The 18843-nt window shown below is 42.9% G+C and overlaps 1 protein-coding gene across 1 annotated transcript; it reads left to right on the forward strand.

The window, feature by feature from the left end:
- The first annotated feature begins 6294 nt into the window (after window positions 1–6294).
- Window positions 6295–12374, forward strand: LOC120320293 (mas-related G-protein coupled receptor member H-like). The gene is made up of 2 exons (XM_039369891.1): window positions 6295–6447; window positions 11317–12374. Exon 2 carries the CDS (start codon window positions 11368–11370, stop codon window positions 12274–12276), a length of 909 nt encoding a protein of 302 aa, XP_039225825.1. The 5' UTR covers window positions 6295–6447; window positions 11317–11367; the 3' UTR covers window positions 12277–12374.
- The last annotated feature ends 6469 nt before the right edge of the window (window positions 12375–18843 follow it).

Here is an 18843-nt window from a genome sequence, read left to right on the forward strand (position 1 = left end):
CTTAAAATGAACTCTTCCTGACTTAACATTTGATTTTCTTGCTCTTGCATTAAATGCTTCATATATATTGGATTAAGCAACTAACCTTTAACTCTGTATTCGTGCAAAACATTCTCTAGTTCAGTTTTTGGATGTCTGTAGTGAATATGTGGCAAAGGTGAACTAGAGAATGTTTTGCATAAATACAGAGATGACAGGCAATAGGATAAGAACATATCTAGCAATTCTTATGTTGTTTCTTTCATATTCATGAGGAATTGTTTGTAGAATGTAAGGCAGAGGTCTTCATACTTGGCCCTTTTATGACTTGTGGACTTCAACTACCAGAATTCCTCAGCCAGCATGCCTGGTTGAGGAATTCTGGGCATTGAAGTCCCCAAGTCATAAAAGGGCCAAGTTTGAACACCCCTTGACTTGTGGACTTCAACTCCCAGAATGCCTCAGCCAGTGTGCCTGGTTGAGGAATTCTGGGAATTGAAGTCTACAAGTCATAAAAGGGCCAAGTATGAAGATCTCTGATGTAAGGCAATCAATTGATAATTGCAGATTGGCTGCATGTCAGCAGAGACTTTGCTAGAATAGAGCCAGTGTGGTAGAATTCTTCTTTTTTACAGATTGGAAGAAATCCATATAATCCAACTGGATAGTAATAAATGGGACAGCTGGAGGAAAAAAAAATGAAATCTAGAGGAGGAAAGGCAGTTTAAAACATAGATGGAATAGAATAGATGGAATAGAATGGAATAGAATAGAATTTTTAGCTTTTTTCTGATGGCCTTTCTCTACATCAGGGGTGTCAAACTGCTGGCCCATGGGCTGGACGTGTCATCCGGAAGCCACACCCACCCCATTGCCAGCAATGGCAAAACCGTCCTGATACGTTGCGTGACGTCACGTGACGTTGCACGTTTGACATGTCTGCTCTACATGAATTTAATAACTGTTTAAACAAACAAACAGGATTTGGGGTCAAGTTTTAGTACTGAGATGAAATATTTGGGCTGTGAAATTCATTTCTCAGATAAGAGAAGTCATATAGATATATTAAAAAAAACCACTTTTCTTACTAACTTGCCCTGGTTCATGTCAAGCCTTCTCTTTCTATCTTGTCTCTTGGTGATTATCTTAAAAAGCCAAGGATCATATCTTGATATCTGGTGGTGCTACATCCTGATTAGGCAAAGTACAGAGTTTTGCATGCTTCAAGGAAATAAACAGAGAAAAGATGTCTAGAAGATGCTTTCAGCTTGTTCTCAAGTGTGGAGACCAAAAGTAGGCAATGGACAGAATTTTGCTCAGTGTCTTAAGGTGACAGCAATCGTATCAAATTATCAAATTATCAAATAATGCTAGGCTGCATTAGTGGGAGACTAGATACAATAATGTCCTTTATCAGCTTCTCAAAGCGTTTCATAATGGTGGATGTCAATAATCATTGAGGCCTGTAATTGTGGACTTTTTTGGCACTGGCAAGATGATGGCCGTCTTAAAACATGATGGGACCACTGCCTGCTGCAATGAGAGATTGAAAATGTCTGTGAGAACACAAGCCAGCTCATCTGTGCATTCCCTAAGGACACATCCAGGGATGTTATCTGGTCAGAGGTGACATCAAAGCTTAGCACTTGTTCATCAGGATGGGGCACAGCTTTCCTAACAGGAGTGCTATTTGATGCCTCAAATCTACCAGTTTGTTTAGGAAGTCTGTGTCGTCCTTGCATCTCGATGGAGTCATGATAACAGTGTTCCAATATCTTGGCTGCCCCAAAGAAGAATCAGTCAAGTTATTCTCCAAAGCACCTGAAGGCAGGACAAGAAACAATGGATGGAAACTGATCAAGGAGAGAAGCAACCTAGATCTAAGGAGAAATTTTCTGACAGTTAGAACAATTAACCAGTGGAACAACCTGCCTCCAGAAGCCATGAATGCTCAAACACTGGAAGTTTTCAAAAAGAGACTGGACAGCCATTTGTCTGATATGGTATAGGGTTTCCTGCCTGGGCAGGGGGTTGAACTAGATGATCTCCAAGGTCCCTTCCAACTTTATTATCGTCATTATCATGAAAGAAAGAAAGAAAGAAAGAAAGAAAGAAAGAAAGAAAGAAAGAAAGAAAGAAAGAAAGAAAGACAATGTAGTCTTTAATAGACAATGACAATGTAGCAATTTGGACAACAATGGGTGTATGTTCTTCACGAAAGAAATATGATTTAAAAGCTATAACATCAATTGGCCAGCAGACGGTTCATGAGCTTCATAAATATAATTGGGAAAGGATAAGGGGTCTTCTGTTTTTTGGATCTTTTCACTTTGCAGGTTTCTGGAATATTTCAGAAGAAAACATTCCATCGTCTCTTTGCTTTGATCCAGGTCTGGTTGCTTCTGAAGATTCTGTGAGTTTGAATCTATTCTTTTTGGAGAAAACTGTTTATATGGCCCTAGTCTGGAATCAGGACCCACTAATTAAAAACTAAAAAGTCACCCATCCAATCTCCCACCTGGCTCATTCTTAAAATGCAGATAATAAGCTAACCAGCTCATTCCCACCACCCCAATAGGCAGATAAAGATGGCCATGATAGGAAAAATCAAATCTCTTAATCAATGAGGTATCTAGGCATAATTCAGACTATCCTGATCCTTGGTGACATCATCCATCAGGTAATCATAGTGTTATTGTCACCCATGATGGAAGGGCTGTAGAGCTGACAGATGCAATAATTATGATTGTCCTAGACCTGGTTAGGTCAGCCCAGGCTGGGTGGTGCTGTGTCTGCATTCATGTGTCCTGTGTCTTTGCAACACTTCACACTGCATTTGCAAAACTGTTTGGAGCGGAAAAAAGTGCCCACTTCAGACATGTTTAGAATTAGGTAAAGTAGCTGAATTTCCCCCCTGCACACGGCGTCAATAAGAGGCACATTTCCTTCAAGGGTTGCAGTTGTGCATCATGTGCTCTAAATGAGTACACTGTGCATCAAATCAACATGTCACATTGCTGTTGAGTCTTAGTATCTAAGAAAACAAGTTGGAGAGAGGGGAAAAGAGGAAATGAAAGAGAAACTGGGCAAAGGTAGAAAAGATGACATTATCATCATCATCACCACCACTATCATCATCATTATTATTGTTAATGATAATGATGATAATGATAATGATGATGATAATAATAATATAGAGTTGGAAGGGACCTTGGAGGTCTTCTAGCCCAGTCAGGAAACCCTATACCATTTCAGACAAATGGTTGTCCAGTCTCTTCTTAAAAACTTCCAGTGTTGGAGCATTCACAACTTCTGGAAGCAGGTTGTTCCATTGATTAATTGTTCTAATTGTCAGAAAGTTTCTCCTTAGTTCTCAGTAGCTTCTCTCCTTGATCAGTTTCCATCTATGGCTTCTTGTCCTGCTTTCAGGACAAGAGAGTAGCTTGACTCTCTCTTCTTTGGGGCAGCCCCTGAGATATTGGAACACTGCTATCATGTCGCTCCTCGTCCTTCTCTTCATTAAACTAAACATACCCAATTCCAGCAACCATTCTTCATATGTTTTAGCCTCCAGTCCCTTGATCATCTTTGTTGCTCTTCTCTGTACTCTTTCTCCTGTACTCTATATTCATAGAGGTCCATCAAAAGCCCTGAAAAAGAGAAGAGGACAAAAATGCATTTACATGTAACAGTAAAACCCTGGACAGTCTTACTTCCTCCCCATGCAAGTCACAAGGATTCCACTGTGCCCTGAAATGCACACTTTGTCACTTCTCCTCCTGCCTCACCTGTCATCATGGATACCTAAGAAGCTCTCCATTGTAACACTGATTTCTTCAACCCTGTATCCATTTGAACTGAATATCTTATTCCAGAGAAGAGGAGCTTTAGACACAAGATATGAAGATAGGTTTTCCCTCTTGTGTTTGTTCTGATCAAAACAAAGCAAGCAAATAAACTTAGGATAACAAACAAACAATCCTGGCTTTTTAAGGATCCCAATCTGATATCTCTCAAGAATTTTCTCTGCTCAAGAATTTGTTGTGCTGTGCAGAAGGATCAAAGCGAGAGCTCTGGAATGTGAGTAAAGTAGATTGTTGGGTTACTCTTGAAGCTGTACTCGAGTTTAAGAAACAAATTCACAGTTTTGAGGTATTTTCCAACAGAGAAACAGGAGTCAGGACTTCCTCTTTAATCAGACTGCAGATTAAAGGAGCTAGTAAGGAGCTGCTGGAAGTCAGTCCCCAGAGAAGGAAATATTAAAAGGGCAAAATATTATATTTCCTCAAAGGATCTTAAAGAGGCAGAAAAGCATGCCCAGCTTTTTCTTAATAGCCCCAAGTCTCCCTCCCCCAAGCAGAAACCAGCTCTGTAAAAATGCAGATGTAAACCATTCACGAAGGTTGGAGGCCCCCAGCTGGAAGGTTAAGAAGACAGAGACACCTAAAATCTACATACCCCACCCAAATGCTAAGATAGGACATAATAGGATTAACCCACAGATACCAAAAGGCACACGCAGATTCAGGTCAAAGTTCATGCCACAGGAACAACTCCAAACAAAAGGCTCCAGAGGGTATAAAAACCCACTCCCTACATGTGCTGTCTCTCTTTTGTTCCAGAGCCATCTTCCTGTCTGGCTTTCATCTTCAATAAACTGCAACTTTCTTTCTAAAGCAGTCGCCATGTTGTTTATTCCAGGCTTGGACTGAATCATGATGAAGACTTTTTCTTCAACAGAGCCTCATTGAATCTCTTTGCCCTTCTCTCCAACTCTACTCCCTAACTCCAAGGGCTTGGAGTACCTATTTCACCATCTGATTGCTACAGCGGTTCTGATGGTACCTGTTTTTGATCAGCCTCTGGTGATTTCTGCCTGGGTATCTCTTGAGGCTAAAATTCCAGTGGTTCAGTTGAAGCAGCTTCTTCAAAATCTAAGTGGGTCCTGCACCATGAAACTGATGAGGCATAGTGTAGCTGTTTTTGTACTTTTTAGCCATTTTAATATTTTGAATGACTTTCCCCACTCTTTTTGAGGAAAAGGTGCACAATACAAAGCTAAAGTGATATAATTAGGCTCATAAAGCTCTCATGTTGCTCTGATCTTCAAGAGACCATCTGTGGGTGCTACAGGAAACATAGCAGGATACTCCTGAAGCACCTTAGTACTAGCTCTCAGTACTGACTGGAGCCCACACTCATTTCTGCTCCCACCTTGCATGCAAGACTCCCACACCTGTCTCTTTTACTGGCCTCCTGGGAGGGCCTATATATCCATACACCTATCTATTTGTAGGCTAGGAACGTCCTTGCACAGCTTAAGGTTGTGCACCTGTTGCATATATTCTTGGACCAAGAGGCTCTGCTCATGGTCACTCATGCCCACAGGACCTCCAGGCTGGACTACTGCAATGCCCTTTACATGGGACTGCCCTTGAAGAGTGCTTGGAAGCTTCAACTGGGCCATGGCTCCCATAGGCCAATATTCAGCCATTTTGTTCTTTTCAGCCATTTTAGTATTTTGAATGGCCTTCCATGCGCCTTCCGAGAAAAATGTTCACATGCAAAGCTAAAGTGATAGATTTAGCTCCTAGAGCTTTCTTGCCTTATCATTTAAGGTGCCACAGTTGTGGTGCTACAGGAAACACAGGCAGTTGATAGATGTGAGATGTGACTGATCTAAGTTTGCTTTTCCTGCCTTTGTGAGATATACCAGAACTCAAACACACAAAAAAAATGCTTGCTTTGCTGATAAAAAAAGGCCAGCTAGGGAGATGTGTTTGCTTTGATAACCTCTAAAATCATGTGATGCTTTTTTTTTTTTTTGCAAGCATGAGCATAAAAATGCTGGAAAACCTTTGTTCCTGGCCATTTGATTTGGGATTCCCCAAGTGACCTACTCAGGAAAGAATAAAATGGATTTTATCTCCACCCTTGGTGTGATTTATCTATTTGGCTTCATAGAATACTTCACAGTTTCCAACCATTGTTTCTCATCCTTCCTTCTGGTGCTTTGGCGAATAACGTGACCCCCTCTTCTTTGTGGCAGCCCCTCAAATACTCGAATACTGGAACCTTGTTTTATATCTATTCCAAACTCTAGGTATAAACAGATTCTCAAATGCTACTTTTCATTTATCGTACCGTAAATCACCAAATCTCAGTTCATGACCTTAAAACTTCTATCGCCTTTTGATGTGATCGTATCTTCAAGCATTTCCTTTGCATCTTGTGTGCAATAACACATTAAGTTGCAAAGTTCAGAGACACATATTGCACAAGTTCTTTTGTTCTTTCTAAGAAAGTTTGCCGCTTGATCCAGCTCAGTTCCTCTTTCTATGAAGAAGGAACTAACTCCATCAAATGTAGACCAGCGGGATTCATTGAAAAAGATCTCATCCTTAGATTCCCAAAAAAGAGAGACCTGCTTCTGTTTCTTTCTGTTCTGATTCTTCACATTACTGCCAGGTACAGTATGTTCAGTTTTGCTAAATGTTATTTGGAAAGTATTTGAGTTCAAGGTAGGACTTGGGGACCATCAGGATGGGATTAACTGATCCCGCAGGGTCCTCTGGTCAATAACGGAACTCAGTTCAGCAGCATTTTTTTCCAGCATGGTTGACACCAGTCTTCTCATCTCTGAGTCCAGTAAATCTTAATGCGTGTGTGTGTGATTATGACCACTGTGTTAAAGCGATGACTACAAGCGATGGAAAAGAAAACCAGCATAAGTATCTGGAATTTTGCTCAGTGTCTTATGGTGACAGCAATCTTATCGAATATACTATAAAAATTGGGAAAGAAAAAAGAAAGAGAGTGAGAAAGACAGAGAGATAGGAAGGGGAAGGAAGGAAGGAAGGAATGAAGGAAGGAAGGAAGGAAGGAAGGAAGGAGATTAGTGGATGGGCAGGTGGGTGGATGGAACTATGGAATTATTGATGGATGGATGGATGATAGGGAGGAGGGAAGAAAGAGATGAGTGGGTAAGAGAAGGAAGGAAGAAAGGAAGGAAGGAGGGAAGGAGGGAGGGAGGGAAGGAAGGAAAGAAGGAAGGAAGGGGAGAAAGATAGATAGGAGTCAAGAGTTGATGTTTCTCCATGACAACCCATATTGAAAAAGCTGACTAGACAATGTAGCAATAGAACAGAACAGAACAAAACAGAACAGAATAGAATAATAACTTTATTGTCATTTTGAATGTACACTAATCGGCATACATTAAAATGAAATTTCATTACATTGTTCTCAAAGGGTCATCACCTCCAATATACACTACATAAATGTGACATAAATAAATAAAGAAAGAATTATGCATATACCCACATATATTATATGACATAGAGAAACAACAGTCTAGTTCGGGTTATGTTTACAGGTGCATGGTGAGAAAAAAAAATCTTGAGAGTTTACCATATAGATGGCAGAGGGAATGAAGCTATTACAGAATCAGGTAGTCCTGCTAGAAATACTTTGAAACCTCGTCCCAGAGGGGAGCAACAGAAACAGAACATAAAGTGGGTGTGTGGGGTCTCTAGCGATGCTTTGAGCTCTAAGCAGATAGCGCTTATAAGCAGCATCCTGAATACCAGGGAGCGAGCTTCCTATGGTCTTCTTGGCTGTCCTTACCACTCTCTGTATGGACTTTCTATCTGAAGCACTGCTGCCACCAAACCAGACAGTGATACAGTTCGTTAAAATGCTCTCAGTCGTGCCTCTGTAAAAAGTGGCCAGGACAGAAGGATAAAGATGTGCTCTCCTCATCCGATGCAGGAAATGCAAATGCTGGTTTGCAAGCTTCACTAAGGATGATGTGTGGAGAGACCAATTCAGTTTGTTAGTTATCTGCACCCCCAGATACTTAATGCCGTTGACCCCCCTCTACAGCTGCATCCTTGATTCTGAGTGGAGTATGATTATGCCGGCTCTTACTAGGATCTTCATGACAATAAATATGATTTAAAAACCATAACGCCACTTGTGCAGCAGGTGTTCATGAGCTTCATTAATATCACTGTGAAAGGACAAGGGGATTTCAGCTCCTTCGTCTCTTTACTTTGCAGGTTTCTGGCATATTTTCCTTTCATACATTCCATCATTTCTTTGTTTTGATCCAGGCTTGATTGCTTCTGAAGTTTGTGTTTACTCTTTTGGGACAACTGTTTACATAGCCACAGTCCTTTGAAAGAATGTTGAAAGAAACTTAAAAATTATTTCTGGCATTTCTTGCAAATCTTAGTTCCTTCTGAGCCTTAACTTTCCTGATTTTATCCTTGTAGATTCAGGCTATTTGCTGGTATTCTGTTTTAGTTATATGCCCCCTCTTTCCATTTTTTATACTTGTCCTTTTTTCCCTCTCAGTTTTTCACAGTTCTTTATGCAACTATGCCTTTTTTCCCTCTCAGTTTTTCACAGTTCTTTGTGCAACTATCACCTGCAGTCTCTTGTTTTTCTTTCTCTGTGTAATGTGTTAGATTGGACTTTTATAATCTCATTTTTCAGAGTTTTTCAAGAATTGAGTTGTCTTTGGCTTTAGGATTTGAGCATGGGGCTCTTTCACCCAGAATTTAATTCAGCTGAATGCAGCATGCAGAGGACAGCCACAGTGGTGTGCACTCTTTGTTCACGGATCCTGTCTGGAAAATGCAAGGCACCTGCACAAATGATGCTCGGGACACTGCTGATGTTTGCTGTCCTTTGTTGTTTGCTGCTCACTTCAGGTAGATGCAGAGACAAAGCCAGGTGTGTTAGTGTGATGCCAGATGCCCCAGAAGTAGAGCTGCATGGCACAACAGCATCCCATGTGGTTCACCTGACATGCTTGCTCTACCAAATGCAGTGCTCCCATTTCTGAGTTCACCTGATACATAGAAACCAAAAACATTCCTACAGGTTGAATTCACACAGCTTCTCCTGACTATTAGCTGGACGCTAAAAGATTTTGTTCAAGGAATAATATTTAGAAATAGCTATGGGGAAACCCCTGGTTGAACCTTAGAGTAAAGACCAAATCTGGGCAGGAGCTTTGAAAACATCTCTCTGTAGCTGCCAAGGAAGTCCCAATAAATCATTGGGATGTGTTATTTCTCTTTATGAGCAGATGATTCTGCATTTGAATGTGTTCAATTAAATATAAAGATCTTTTAGCTGACCAAACAGCCAGTGAAATCAGTGTCTAGGATTCCTTAAAGAACTCCCTGTATGCAAACTGTGTTTGCACAACACAGAAATCAATCTTTCTGGCTGGTTGTACTCTTAAGGCAGAGAATCAGTGCTCCGGAACTCATAAGTTCAACTTGTGTCATCATGACTGGCAATATCAGAGAAGATGAACTAAGATGGTCAAAGGCTTGGAGGCTAAAACATATGAAGAACGGCTGTGGGACTTGGGTTTGGCTAGTCTAAAGAAAAGAAGAAATAAGGGAGACATGATAGCAGTGTTCCAATATCTGAGGGGCTGCCACAAAGAAGAGGGGGGCAGGTTGTTCACCAAAGCATCAGAGGGAAGGGCGAGAAACAATGGTGGGAAACTGATCAAAGAGAGAAGCAACCTGGAATTAAGGAGAAACTTCCTAACAGGGAGGACAATCAACCAATGGAACAGCTTGCCTTCAGAGCTCCATCACTGGATATTTTTAAGAAGAGACTAGACATTCACCTGTCTGAGATGGTGTAGGTTCTCCTGCATGAGCAGGGGGCTGAACTAGAAGACCTCCAGGGTCCCTTCCAGCTCTATACTATTCTCAATATTGAGAACATCTGGAAGATCATAAATTCTACATGCCAGTTTTAGGCGAATCAAAACTCAATCCAAAGAGCAATGTGTTCCTGCATAGGTAAAGGAGGCATAATTCAACATGCTAAGACCCCTGTTGGATTAATCAAGTTTAATATTAGTTTACAAATTTGCTTCTAACATTGGCCAAGCAGATGTTTATAGGATGTGTGCAGAGAGAGGCATATGCCTCCCCCTTTGCTGTTGCTATGAATCAATTTTATTGTAATATATTTTTCAGTGTTGTGAGCTGCACGTAGTCATTGGGTATAAGGCTAGCATACAAGTTCAATAAATGATAGTAGGTTGCTCAGTCAGCCAGATGTTTAGACTAGATTTGGCATTTTTATCCACCTATCAAATCCTTATCAAGGACCTGTGATAGGCAGAAGTTGTTGTTTGATGGAGTTAAAGGTCTTCTGGCAGGATTAAGCTTTTCCGAATAAAGCTTGTCAAGGCTGATGGTGGTGCACCAGATGTTTTGGGATTGCACCCAAAGCACCTATTGCATCTAACAACAACTTTATTGCATGATTACTTGTTTTCAGTCTTTGCATATTTGTGACTAGTAAAAAAAAATCTCTTCCCTTAATCCTGCAGCTGTTGGTCCTGGTTGCTCCTGAATCCTTTAGCCTACTGGGAACCAGATTCCAGGAGCTCCAGCTTCTAGTGTTCTTGTTGACCCAGGCAGCAACAGATTTGGTATGAATTTCTGTACAGTAAGCCACATTTCATTGTTTATAGGAGAGGCACTCTTCATCTAAAGATAGTCCTCAGGATATGACCACAATTGAGCCCCAAATTTATGTGGCTAACTGAAAAGTGTGTTAAGTGAGTTGGCCCCACTTTACGACTTTCCTTGCCACAGTTGTTAACTGAATCATTGCACTTGTTAAGTTAGTAACACTATTGTTAAGTGACTCTGGCTTCCTCATTGACTTTGCTCAACAGAAGGTTGCAAAAGGGGATCATATGGGCCAGGGGTGACATGACAGCAGTCTTCCAATATCTCAGGGGCTGCCCCAAAAAAGAGGGAGTCAAGCTATTCTCCAAAGCACCTGAAGGTAGGACAAGGAGCAACGGGTGGAAACTAACCAAAGAGAGAAGCAACCTAGAACTAAGGAGAAACTTCCTGACAGTTAGAATAATTAACCAGTGGAACAGCCTTCTTCCAGAAGCGGTGAATGCGCCAACACTGGAGGTTTTAAGAAGAGACTGGACAGCCATTTGTCTGAAATGGTATAGTATTTCCTGCCTGAGCAGGAGTTGGACTAGCAGACCTCCAAGGTCCCTTCCAACTTGATGCTGCTGCTGCTGCTGCTGCTGCTGATCATCATCATCATTATCATTATATAATTATTATTATATTGTTATTATTATTATTATTATTATTATTATTATTATTATGTTATTATTATTATTATTATGTTGTTGTTGTTATTATTATTATTATTATTATTATTATTATGTCCTAAGTTAGTCAGTTCGAAGATAAGATAGAGATGAATCTATGGCAATTACAGAGGAATTATTAAATCCCCAACTTCTTTCTTTTCTTCTAATAGAAACTTCCCTTTTAAAAGAAAAGACTCGTGGCGCATTACAGAAATCCTCTGATGAATATCAGCCTGCCAAACATGAATGCTACGGAAATGACCGTGACTGCCAATTTTTCCCACGACTGCAGAAACACTTCTGACTATTCTAAATGTATCATAACCACCGTCATGTTAATCATTTGCTTCATTGGAATCCCGTTAAACGGGATTGTCATCTGGCTTTTGGGCTTCCAGATTAAGAGAAACCCTTTCACTGTGTTGATTCTTAATTTAGCCATTGCCGACTTTGGACTCCTTCTATGTATGTCTATATATTACATTGATACTGTTACGGGTTTTATATCCTCAAAGATTCCTTGGTACATATTTTTCTCTCTCCTCCACATTATGTATCTCAGCGGTATGTTCCTTCTTACGGCCATCAGCATTGACCGGTGTGTGGCTGTCCTCTTCCCAATCTGGCATCGCTGTTCCCGGCCAAAATCTTTGTCCTCTGCCATCTGCGCTTTCCTCTGGATCTTTTCTTTTCTTCTGATCGGGATGCTGAACATTACGCAACATGTATTTAAATACAGACATTTCAGTCTTGATTTGGTGGTGACTGTGGTGCTTTGCGTTCCTTTGATCACCATCTCGACTGTGATCGTATTCACCAAAATGGGTTTTAAATCTAAGCAGATGAAACGCCGAAGGCTTTTACTGATGATCTTAATTACACTTCTCTGCTTCCTTATTCTAACTCTTCCTTTAGATATCTTTGTGTTCATTACTCACTTTTTTCGCTTGACGTACTGGCTTCAACATGGTGAATTTGATACCTGTTTTAATCTGTGTTCGTCCCTAAACTGCAGCGTTAACCCAGTGATCTATTTTCTGGTTGGGAGAAAGAAACGACTTCAGTCCAGAGAGAATGTCAAGGTCATTTTTCAAAGAATCTTCAAGGAAGAGGAAGCTCCTGAAACCTGATAGACATTTACAACACAGGTTCAAACCCTCTGTAAAAACATAATCTTAGCTTGCCTCTAATGCTGGGTATCTCTTGCTACAGAAATAAAATATATATGTTTCCCTCCAATAAGAATGTTACAAGAGTTCATCGTGATGATTGAGGAAAGGCGTGAGGAGCAAGAATTTTTCCTCCACTATGGGAGAGAAAGAGAGACAATGGGAGAGAGAATATGTGTGAGAGAGAATAAGAGAGAGAGAGAATGGGAGAGAGTAAGAGAGAGAAAGAGAGAGAGTGTGAGACAGAGAATGCGTGTGAGAGAGAGAGTCAGAGAGAGAGAATGGGAAAGAGAATAAGAGAGAGAAAGAGAGACTATGTACCAGGAACCATTCTACTAAATTAGCAAACTGATGATACAGGTAGTCCTCAACTTATGACCACAACTGAGCGCATAATTTCTCTTGTTAAGTGAAACATTTGTTAATTTGCAAGTCATTTTATGACTTTCCTTGCCACAGGTTGTTCCACTGATGAATTGTCATGTCAAGCCTCCCCTTTCTACATCGCTTCTTGTTGATTATCTTAGCAAGCCAAGGACCACCTATTTATGTCAGGTGCTGCTGATTAGAGAAAGTACAGGCTTCAAACTCAAACGTAAAGGATGAAGATTTCCCCCTTACACTTGTGTCTGACTCTAGAACAGGGGTGTCAACTGCCGACCCACGGCCGGATGCATCACCAGGAAACTGCGCCCACCCTATTGCCAGCAATGGAGAAAATGCTTTGACATGTCGCGCGACATCACGTGACGTCCCGAGTTTGATATATCTGCTCTAGAGGATGGTGCTCATCTCTGTTTCTTAGATGAGGAAGGCAGAGTTGTCTAAAGACACTTTCATGGTCACGTGGCCAGTGTGACTCTATCCGAGGTGCATGGAACACTGTTACCTTCCCAACGAAGCAATACTGTAGTAATTTACAGTATCTACTCACATTTGCATGCTTTTGGACTGCTAGGTAGCCAGAGGTTGGGGTAAGAACAATAGCTCTCTAGGTAGCATGGTGTTCAGGCCTCAAACTTGGGCTATCAGCTTTCCAGTTGACAAGCTCATCGTTTTTAATTTGTTTTAAACAAATAAGTACAGAGAAGATATCTAGGAGATGTTTTCAGATTGTCTTAAAGCCCAGGTCATAGACCATAATATGAAAGCACTGATTACAGCAATGGAGAACAAAACCAGCATAAATATATGGGTAGAATTGTGCGGGGACAGCAATCTTATCAAATAAACTATACAAATAAGAAGGAAGGAAAGAAAGAAAGAAAGAAAGAAAGAAAGAAAGGAAGGAAGGAAGGAAGGAAGGAAGGAAGGAAGAAAAGAAAGAGAGGGAAGGAATAATAATAATAATGATGATAAAGTTGGATAATAATAATAATAATAATAATAATAATAATAATAATAATAATAATAATTCCATCCTGCGACGATATCTATAATACCATCAAACATCCACATCTGCCTATCCCAGGTCCTTGGGAAGGACTTGATAAGTAGACAAAAATGCCAAATCCAGTCTGAACATCTGGCTGACTGTGCAATGATTAATAATAATAATAATAATAACAACAACAACAACAATAATAATAAAGTTGGAAGGGACCTTGGAGGTCATCTAGTCCAACCCGCTGCTCAGGCAGGAACCCTATACCATTTCACACAAAAAGCTGTCAAGTCTCTTCTTGAAAACTTCCAGCATTGGAGCATTCACCGCTTCTGGAGGCAGGTTGCTCCACTGGTTAATTGTACTAATGGTCAGGAAGTTTCTCCCTATATTCTAGGTTGCTTCTCTTCTTGATTAATTTCCATCCGTTGCTTCTTGTCCTGCCTTCAGGCACTTTGGAGAATAGCTTGACTGTCTCTTTTTTGTGGCAGCCCCTGAGATATTGGAAGATTCCTGTCAGGTCCCCCCTCGACCTTCTCTTCATTAAACTAGACATTCCCAATTCCAGCAACCGTTCCTTATATGTTTTAGCCAATGGTGGGATTCAAATATGAGAACAACCGGCTCTCTGTGTGGATGCCACTTCCCAAGCTCTCTCCAAGTTTATTGAAATTAGCTCTCTGGGTAAGCATCATCCATCGGATAACCATACTGCTATGGTCATCCACAATGGAAGGGCTGCAGAGCTCACACTTCCTCGTTCAGTTGCCCAGCTACTCCCGTTTGGTCTGACATATGTTGGAAAAGAAGAGGAAGGTGAATTCAGCATTCCACCATCTCTGCTTGTTAAGCTTCTCAGACTGTCAAACTCAACCAAGATGGCCAAACGTGACCAACAGAGCTTCTTTTTCAAATCCTAAGGTCAGAAGTAGGTACTCTGCTCCCCACATTAAGCCCCAAACTCTGTTGTCCTTTGCTTCAATGGGAGGGGCTAGTGGAGATCATACAGGGTCAACTCCATCCTCAACCATGTACACTCATTGGGGAAAATGAGAAAATTTTATAAGGTCCAAAGAAAACAACTAGGATAAGTAGGTCTCACCCATACTAGGCTTTGCTTGTAATGTCCAAAATTTGTCATACATGGGAGGAGCAGGTCATATTAAGCAGATCTTCTGCAAAATAATATTCTTTCTGTTCTGGGATGGGTAGGCAGATCTTGTTAAAAGTCACACCCAATGAGATATATTCTTTATCTTACACAATCAAAGTGAGCACCAAGCGACAAGACCATCTGGTTGTTGTTTCTCTCTCTCTCTTATTCTCTTATTCTCTTTCCCATTCTCTCTCTCTCAATCTCCCTCGCACACATTCTCTCTCTCCCACTCTCTCTCTCTTTCTCTCTCTTATTCTCTTTCCCACTCTCTCTCTCTTATTCCCTCTGTCACACACATTCTCTCTCTCCCATTCTCTCTCTTTCTCTCTCTTATTTTCTTTCCCATTCTCTCTCTTTCAATCTCTCTCACACACATTCTCTCTCTCCCACTCTCTCTTTCTCTCTCTTATTCTCTTTCCCATTCTCTCTCTCAATCTCTCTCTCACACATTCTCTCTCCCACACGCTCTCTCTCTCTTATTCTCTCTCTCACAAACATTCTCTCTCTCCCACTCTCTCTCTTTCTCTCTCTTACTCTTTCCCATTCTCTCTCTCTTACTCTCTCTCACACATATTCTCTCTCCCATTCTCTCTCTTTCTCTCCCATTCTCTCTCTCATTCTCTCTCAATCTCTCATTCTCTCTCTCTTTCTCCAGCATGATTGGATGGAGAACCCACGGATGGGTTGTCTTAATCTATCTGCTCCAATTAGACTAAGTCTGAAATTTAGTACCGCCCCCTCTGTGCCAACTGCACCCCAGTTTTAGACTTAGTCTCTTTGCTCTAAGACGCATTTTTTCTTCGCTCCTGGAGCAGAAGACTGTGTATTCCTATTTTATTTCATCCCAACCTGTAGCCTAGCAGGCTGACAGGCTGACAAAACCTCCCTTTGGGGGGGGGGAACTTTCCCTTTCTCCCTTTGAGAGCCTTTCAGCTTCACAATCAGCTTGAAAATTGGATTCCCAGAAGCAAGAGAAATCTCCTACCAGGGGCCGTTCCTCTGCATCAGAGGCTCCATTCTTCTAACCAGAGCCTGGAGGCCTTAGAGGCAGGGGTAAGCTTGCCAATTGACTGGGGGGCTCCGCAAGGGACGACGAGGCTCATCAGGCCTGGAGGGAGCCTTTTCTAGGTCCCTCGGCCTCAGCAGACCGCCCCAGCAGCAGGAGAAAGTTTTTGGCACCAATCCAATTTTCAGAGCCTGGAGGCCTTACTAGGCCTCAGCCTGCCTCAGCCTCTCTCAGCTCACCTAATTGTAATCCATTCGCTGCGTTAGGAGCCCAAGCGATTCCTCGGAACGAGGGCTCATTGCAGCTTAGGCCACAGGCCTCAAGGCCTTCTTCTTCTAATGGCCTTTTTTTTTGGGAATCCATTTGCTGCGTTAGGAGCCCAAGCGATTCCTCGGAACGAGGGCTCATTGCAGCTTAGGCCACAGGCCTCAAGGCCTTCTTCTTCTAATGGCCTTTTTTTTTGGGAATCCATTTGCTGCGTTAGGAGCCCAAGCGATTCCTCGGAACGAGGGCTCATTGCAGCTTAGGCCACAGGCCTCAAGGCCTTCTTCTAACTGCCGTTTTTTGGGCACGAACTCTGCGGCCGCCATTTTGAATTGACTCACGGTGGCCATTTTGTGTGTGACTGAGGCCCAGACTGCCTGGAGTTTCTCCTGAAGGCAGTGTTCATCACCGGTGGCAGAGGCTTCGAGACTACAGCATTGAACCGGGGAGGGCCTGTTCGCTCCCAAGGGACGCAGTGCCCATTAATTCCCTGCCCCCCCCTCATGGGCTGAATCATCTCTGCAGGCTCCCTTGGTGAGTTACAGCGCCGAGGGGGGGCATTTTGCCAAGGTTGAGCCCAGAGCAACTCATCATGGCAGAGAAAATCAGCGAGCCGGCCAAGAGGAAACGCCAAACAGAGGCAAGTGGAAAGAACACCACCAAGCGAGCCCGGCCAAGCAGGGAGCCACAGAGGGAGGAGGAGTCCCAAAGACTGAGAGCGGCCTCCCCAGATCTGACAGGCACGATGGGAAGGTCCATTTTTGAACCCCTTTCCTCACATTGTGCCTCAGCCCCAGGGGCCTGGTCTCCCCCCAGGGGAATTCCCTAATTAGATTTAACCACAAGAGGGACCCAGGGAGGGGCATAACCAACCAGGACACCCCAGGACCCAGGCCACGTTCACCCCCACTGCAGCAGGGCTTTGCCCTCCTGAGAACCAGGCCTTGAACTCGGACCTCCTTCAGTCCATGATAGCCCAGGCTGTGGCTCAGTTTATGGCCTCCAACACCCCACAGCCACCCCCCCAGGCCACGTATCATCCACAATCTCCAGATTTGATGGAGGATCCCTCATCGGATTTGGAATCTACAGGGGCTGAACAATCTGGCCTGATTTTGTTTGAGGACGAGGGCATCACTCCCTCTGACCCCACCCCTCCTGTCGGTCTCTTTGACCATTCATTCTTTAATTCCCTGCTACTCAGGGCCTGCACTACTGCAAACCTCCCCCAAGAACAGGAGACCCCACCTACAATGTCCAAGGGTCCCCACGCCATATACACCGAGCCCTCAGTCTCGCAGAACAATATTCCCTGCCCTCCCCTTTTTCTGAATATAGTTCAAGAACAATGGGAGAACTTAGGATCCTTCTTAAGCCCCGGTGCAGTAGAGGGAACATTATTCAATGTTGCCCGTTCTCTGGCCTCCCTATTGGAGATTCCTGAGATTGATGAGCCTTGAACTCATTGTTTCCCAATGCTAACATCCCTGGGGACATAAATGAGGCACTTAGGGCGGAGGATAAAAAGATTGACTCCGCATTGCGTAGTTCCCATCTGGCATCAGCCTGGGCAACAAAGGCGGCAACGTCCATGGCCTTCTTCGCCAGGGCTTCAGCCCTTGGGTTACGTGAGCTCCAGGACAGGATCCCTCCGGACCAGCTCAGAGCTCACCAAAATCTGGGTAAGTTAGTGGCTACATCCCAGTACCTAGCCGACGCTTCTCTGCACATGGCTAGATACACTGCCAGACCATTGCTGCAGACATCTCAGCACGAAGGCTCCTTTGGCCCAGGAATTGGCGAGCAGACACCAAGACCAAGTGGTGTCTGGCCTCTAAACCTTACACAGGTGGACATCTCTTTGGTAAGGCACTAGAACCATACTTAAGTGAAGGTAAGGACAAACGTAAAACTCTGGTTAACTCATGTCACAGAGCAGTTACAGGAGGCTGCCTTTCAACCAGCTCCATCCTGGGACTGGGCCCAGGCATCCCTCTATTCCTTTCAGAGACAAGAACGACAGCAGGATCATTCAGCATGCAGAAGCAGACCACAGATCCAGGCCAAGCGGCCCCTTCAAGGCCGAGGGGCCATTCCTCTAAACGAGGCAAGTGATCTCACAGTCTCACTTCCCATAGGAAGCCAGTTGGCCCCTTATTCCAGCACTTGGACAGCCATCACTACAGATGCATGGGTGTTAGACACTGTCATGCAAGGTTTGAGACTAGAATTTTGTTCTCAACCACCTGACAAATTCTGCTCTTGCCCTATCCCAATGAGCAGGTCCAGGGCTGACTTTATGTCAGAGGCCATAGCTCATTTATTACAAATATGAGCAATTGAACCAGTACACAAGACCAAGAAGGACGAAGGTTTTACTCAAACCTCTTCATCATCCCTAAGACTTGGGGGGCTGGAGGGCAATCTTAGACTTGAAAGGTCTAAACCTTACTTGAGGTATAAGAAGTTTAAGATGCAACCACTTTAATCAGTCCTGGCCAGCATCAGGCAAGGTGACTTTCTTACCTCAATAGACCTAACTGAGACATGTTTCCTAACCACTGCAAATTCCTCAGATTCAGCTATGCCCACTACCAGTACAGAGCCCTACCATTTGGCCTCTCATCGACACCGAAGGTATTTACAAGGTACTGGCAGTGCTCGCAGCCCACCTTAGACAAATTCCAATCAGAATTCAATGCTATTTAGATGACATAT

Source organism: Crotalus tigris, unplaced genomic scaffold (assembly GCF_016545835.1).
Source record: "Crotalus tigris isolate CLP2741 ecotype Arizona unplaced genomic scaffold, ASM1654583v1 scf7180000021296.432647, whole genome shotgun sequence".
NCBI classification, from domain to species: Eukaryota; Metazoa; Chordata; class Lepidosauria; order Squamata; family Viperidae; genus Crotalus; species Crotalus tigris.

What these genes read in the sequence shown, in the direction of transcription:
- LOC120320293 (XM_039369891.1), top strand. Translation starts at nt 11,368, where the DNA reads ATGAATATCAGCCTGCCAAACATGAATGCTACGGAAATGACCGTGACT.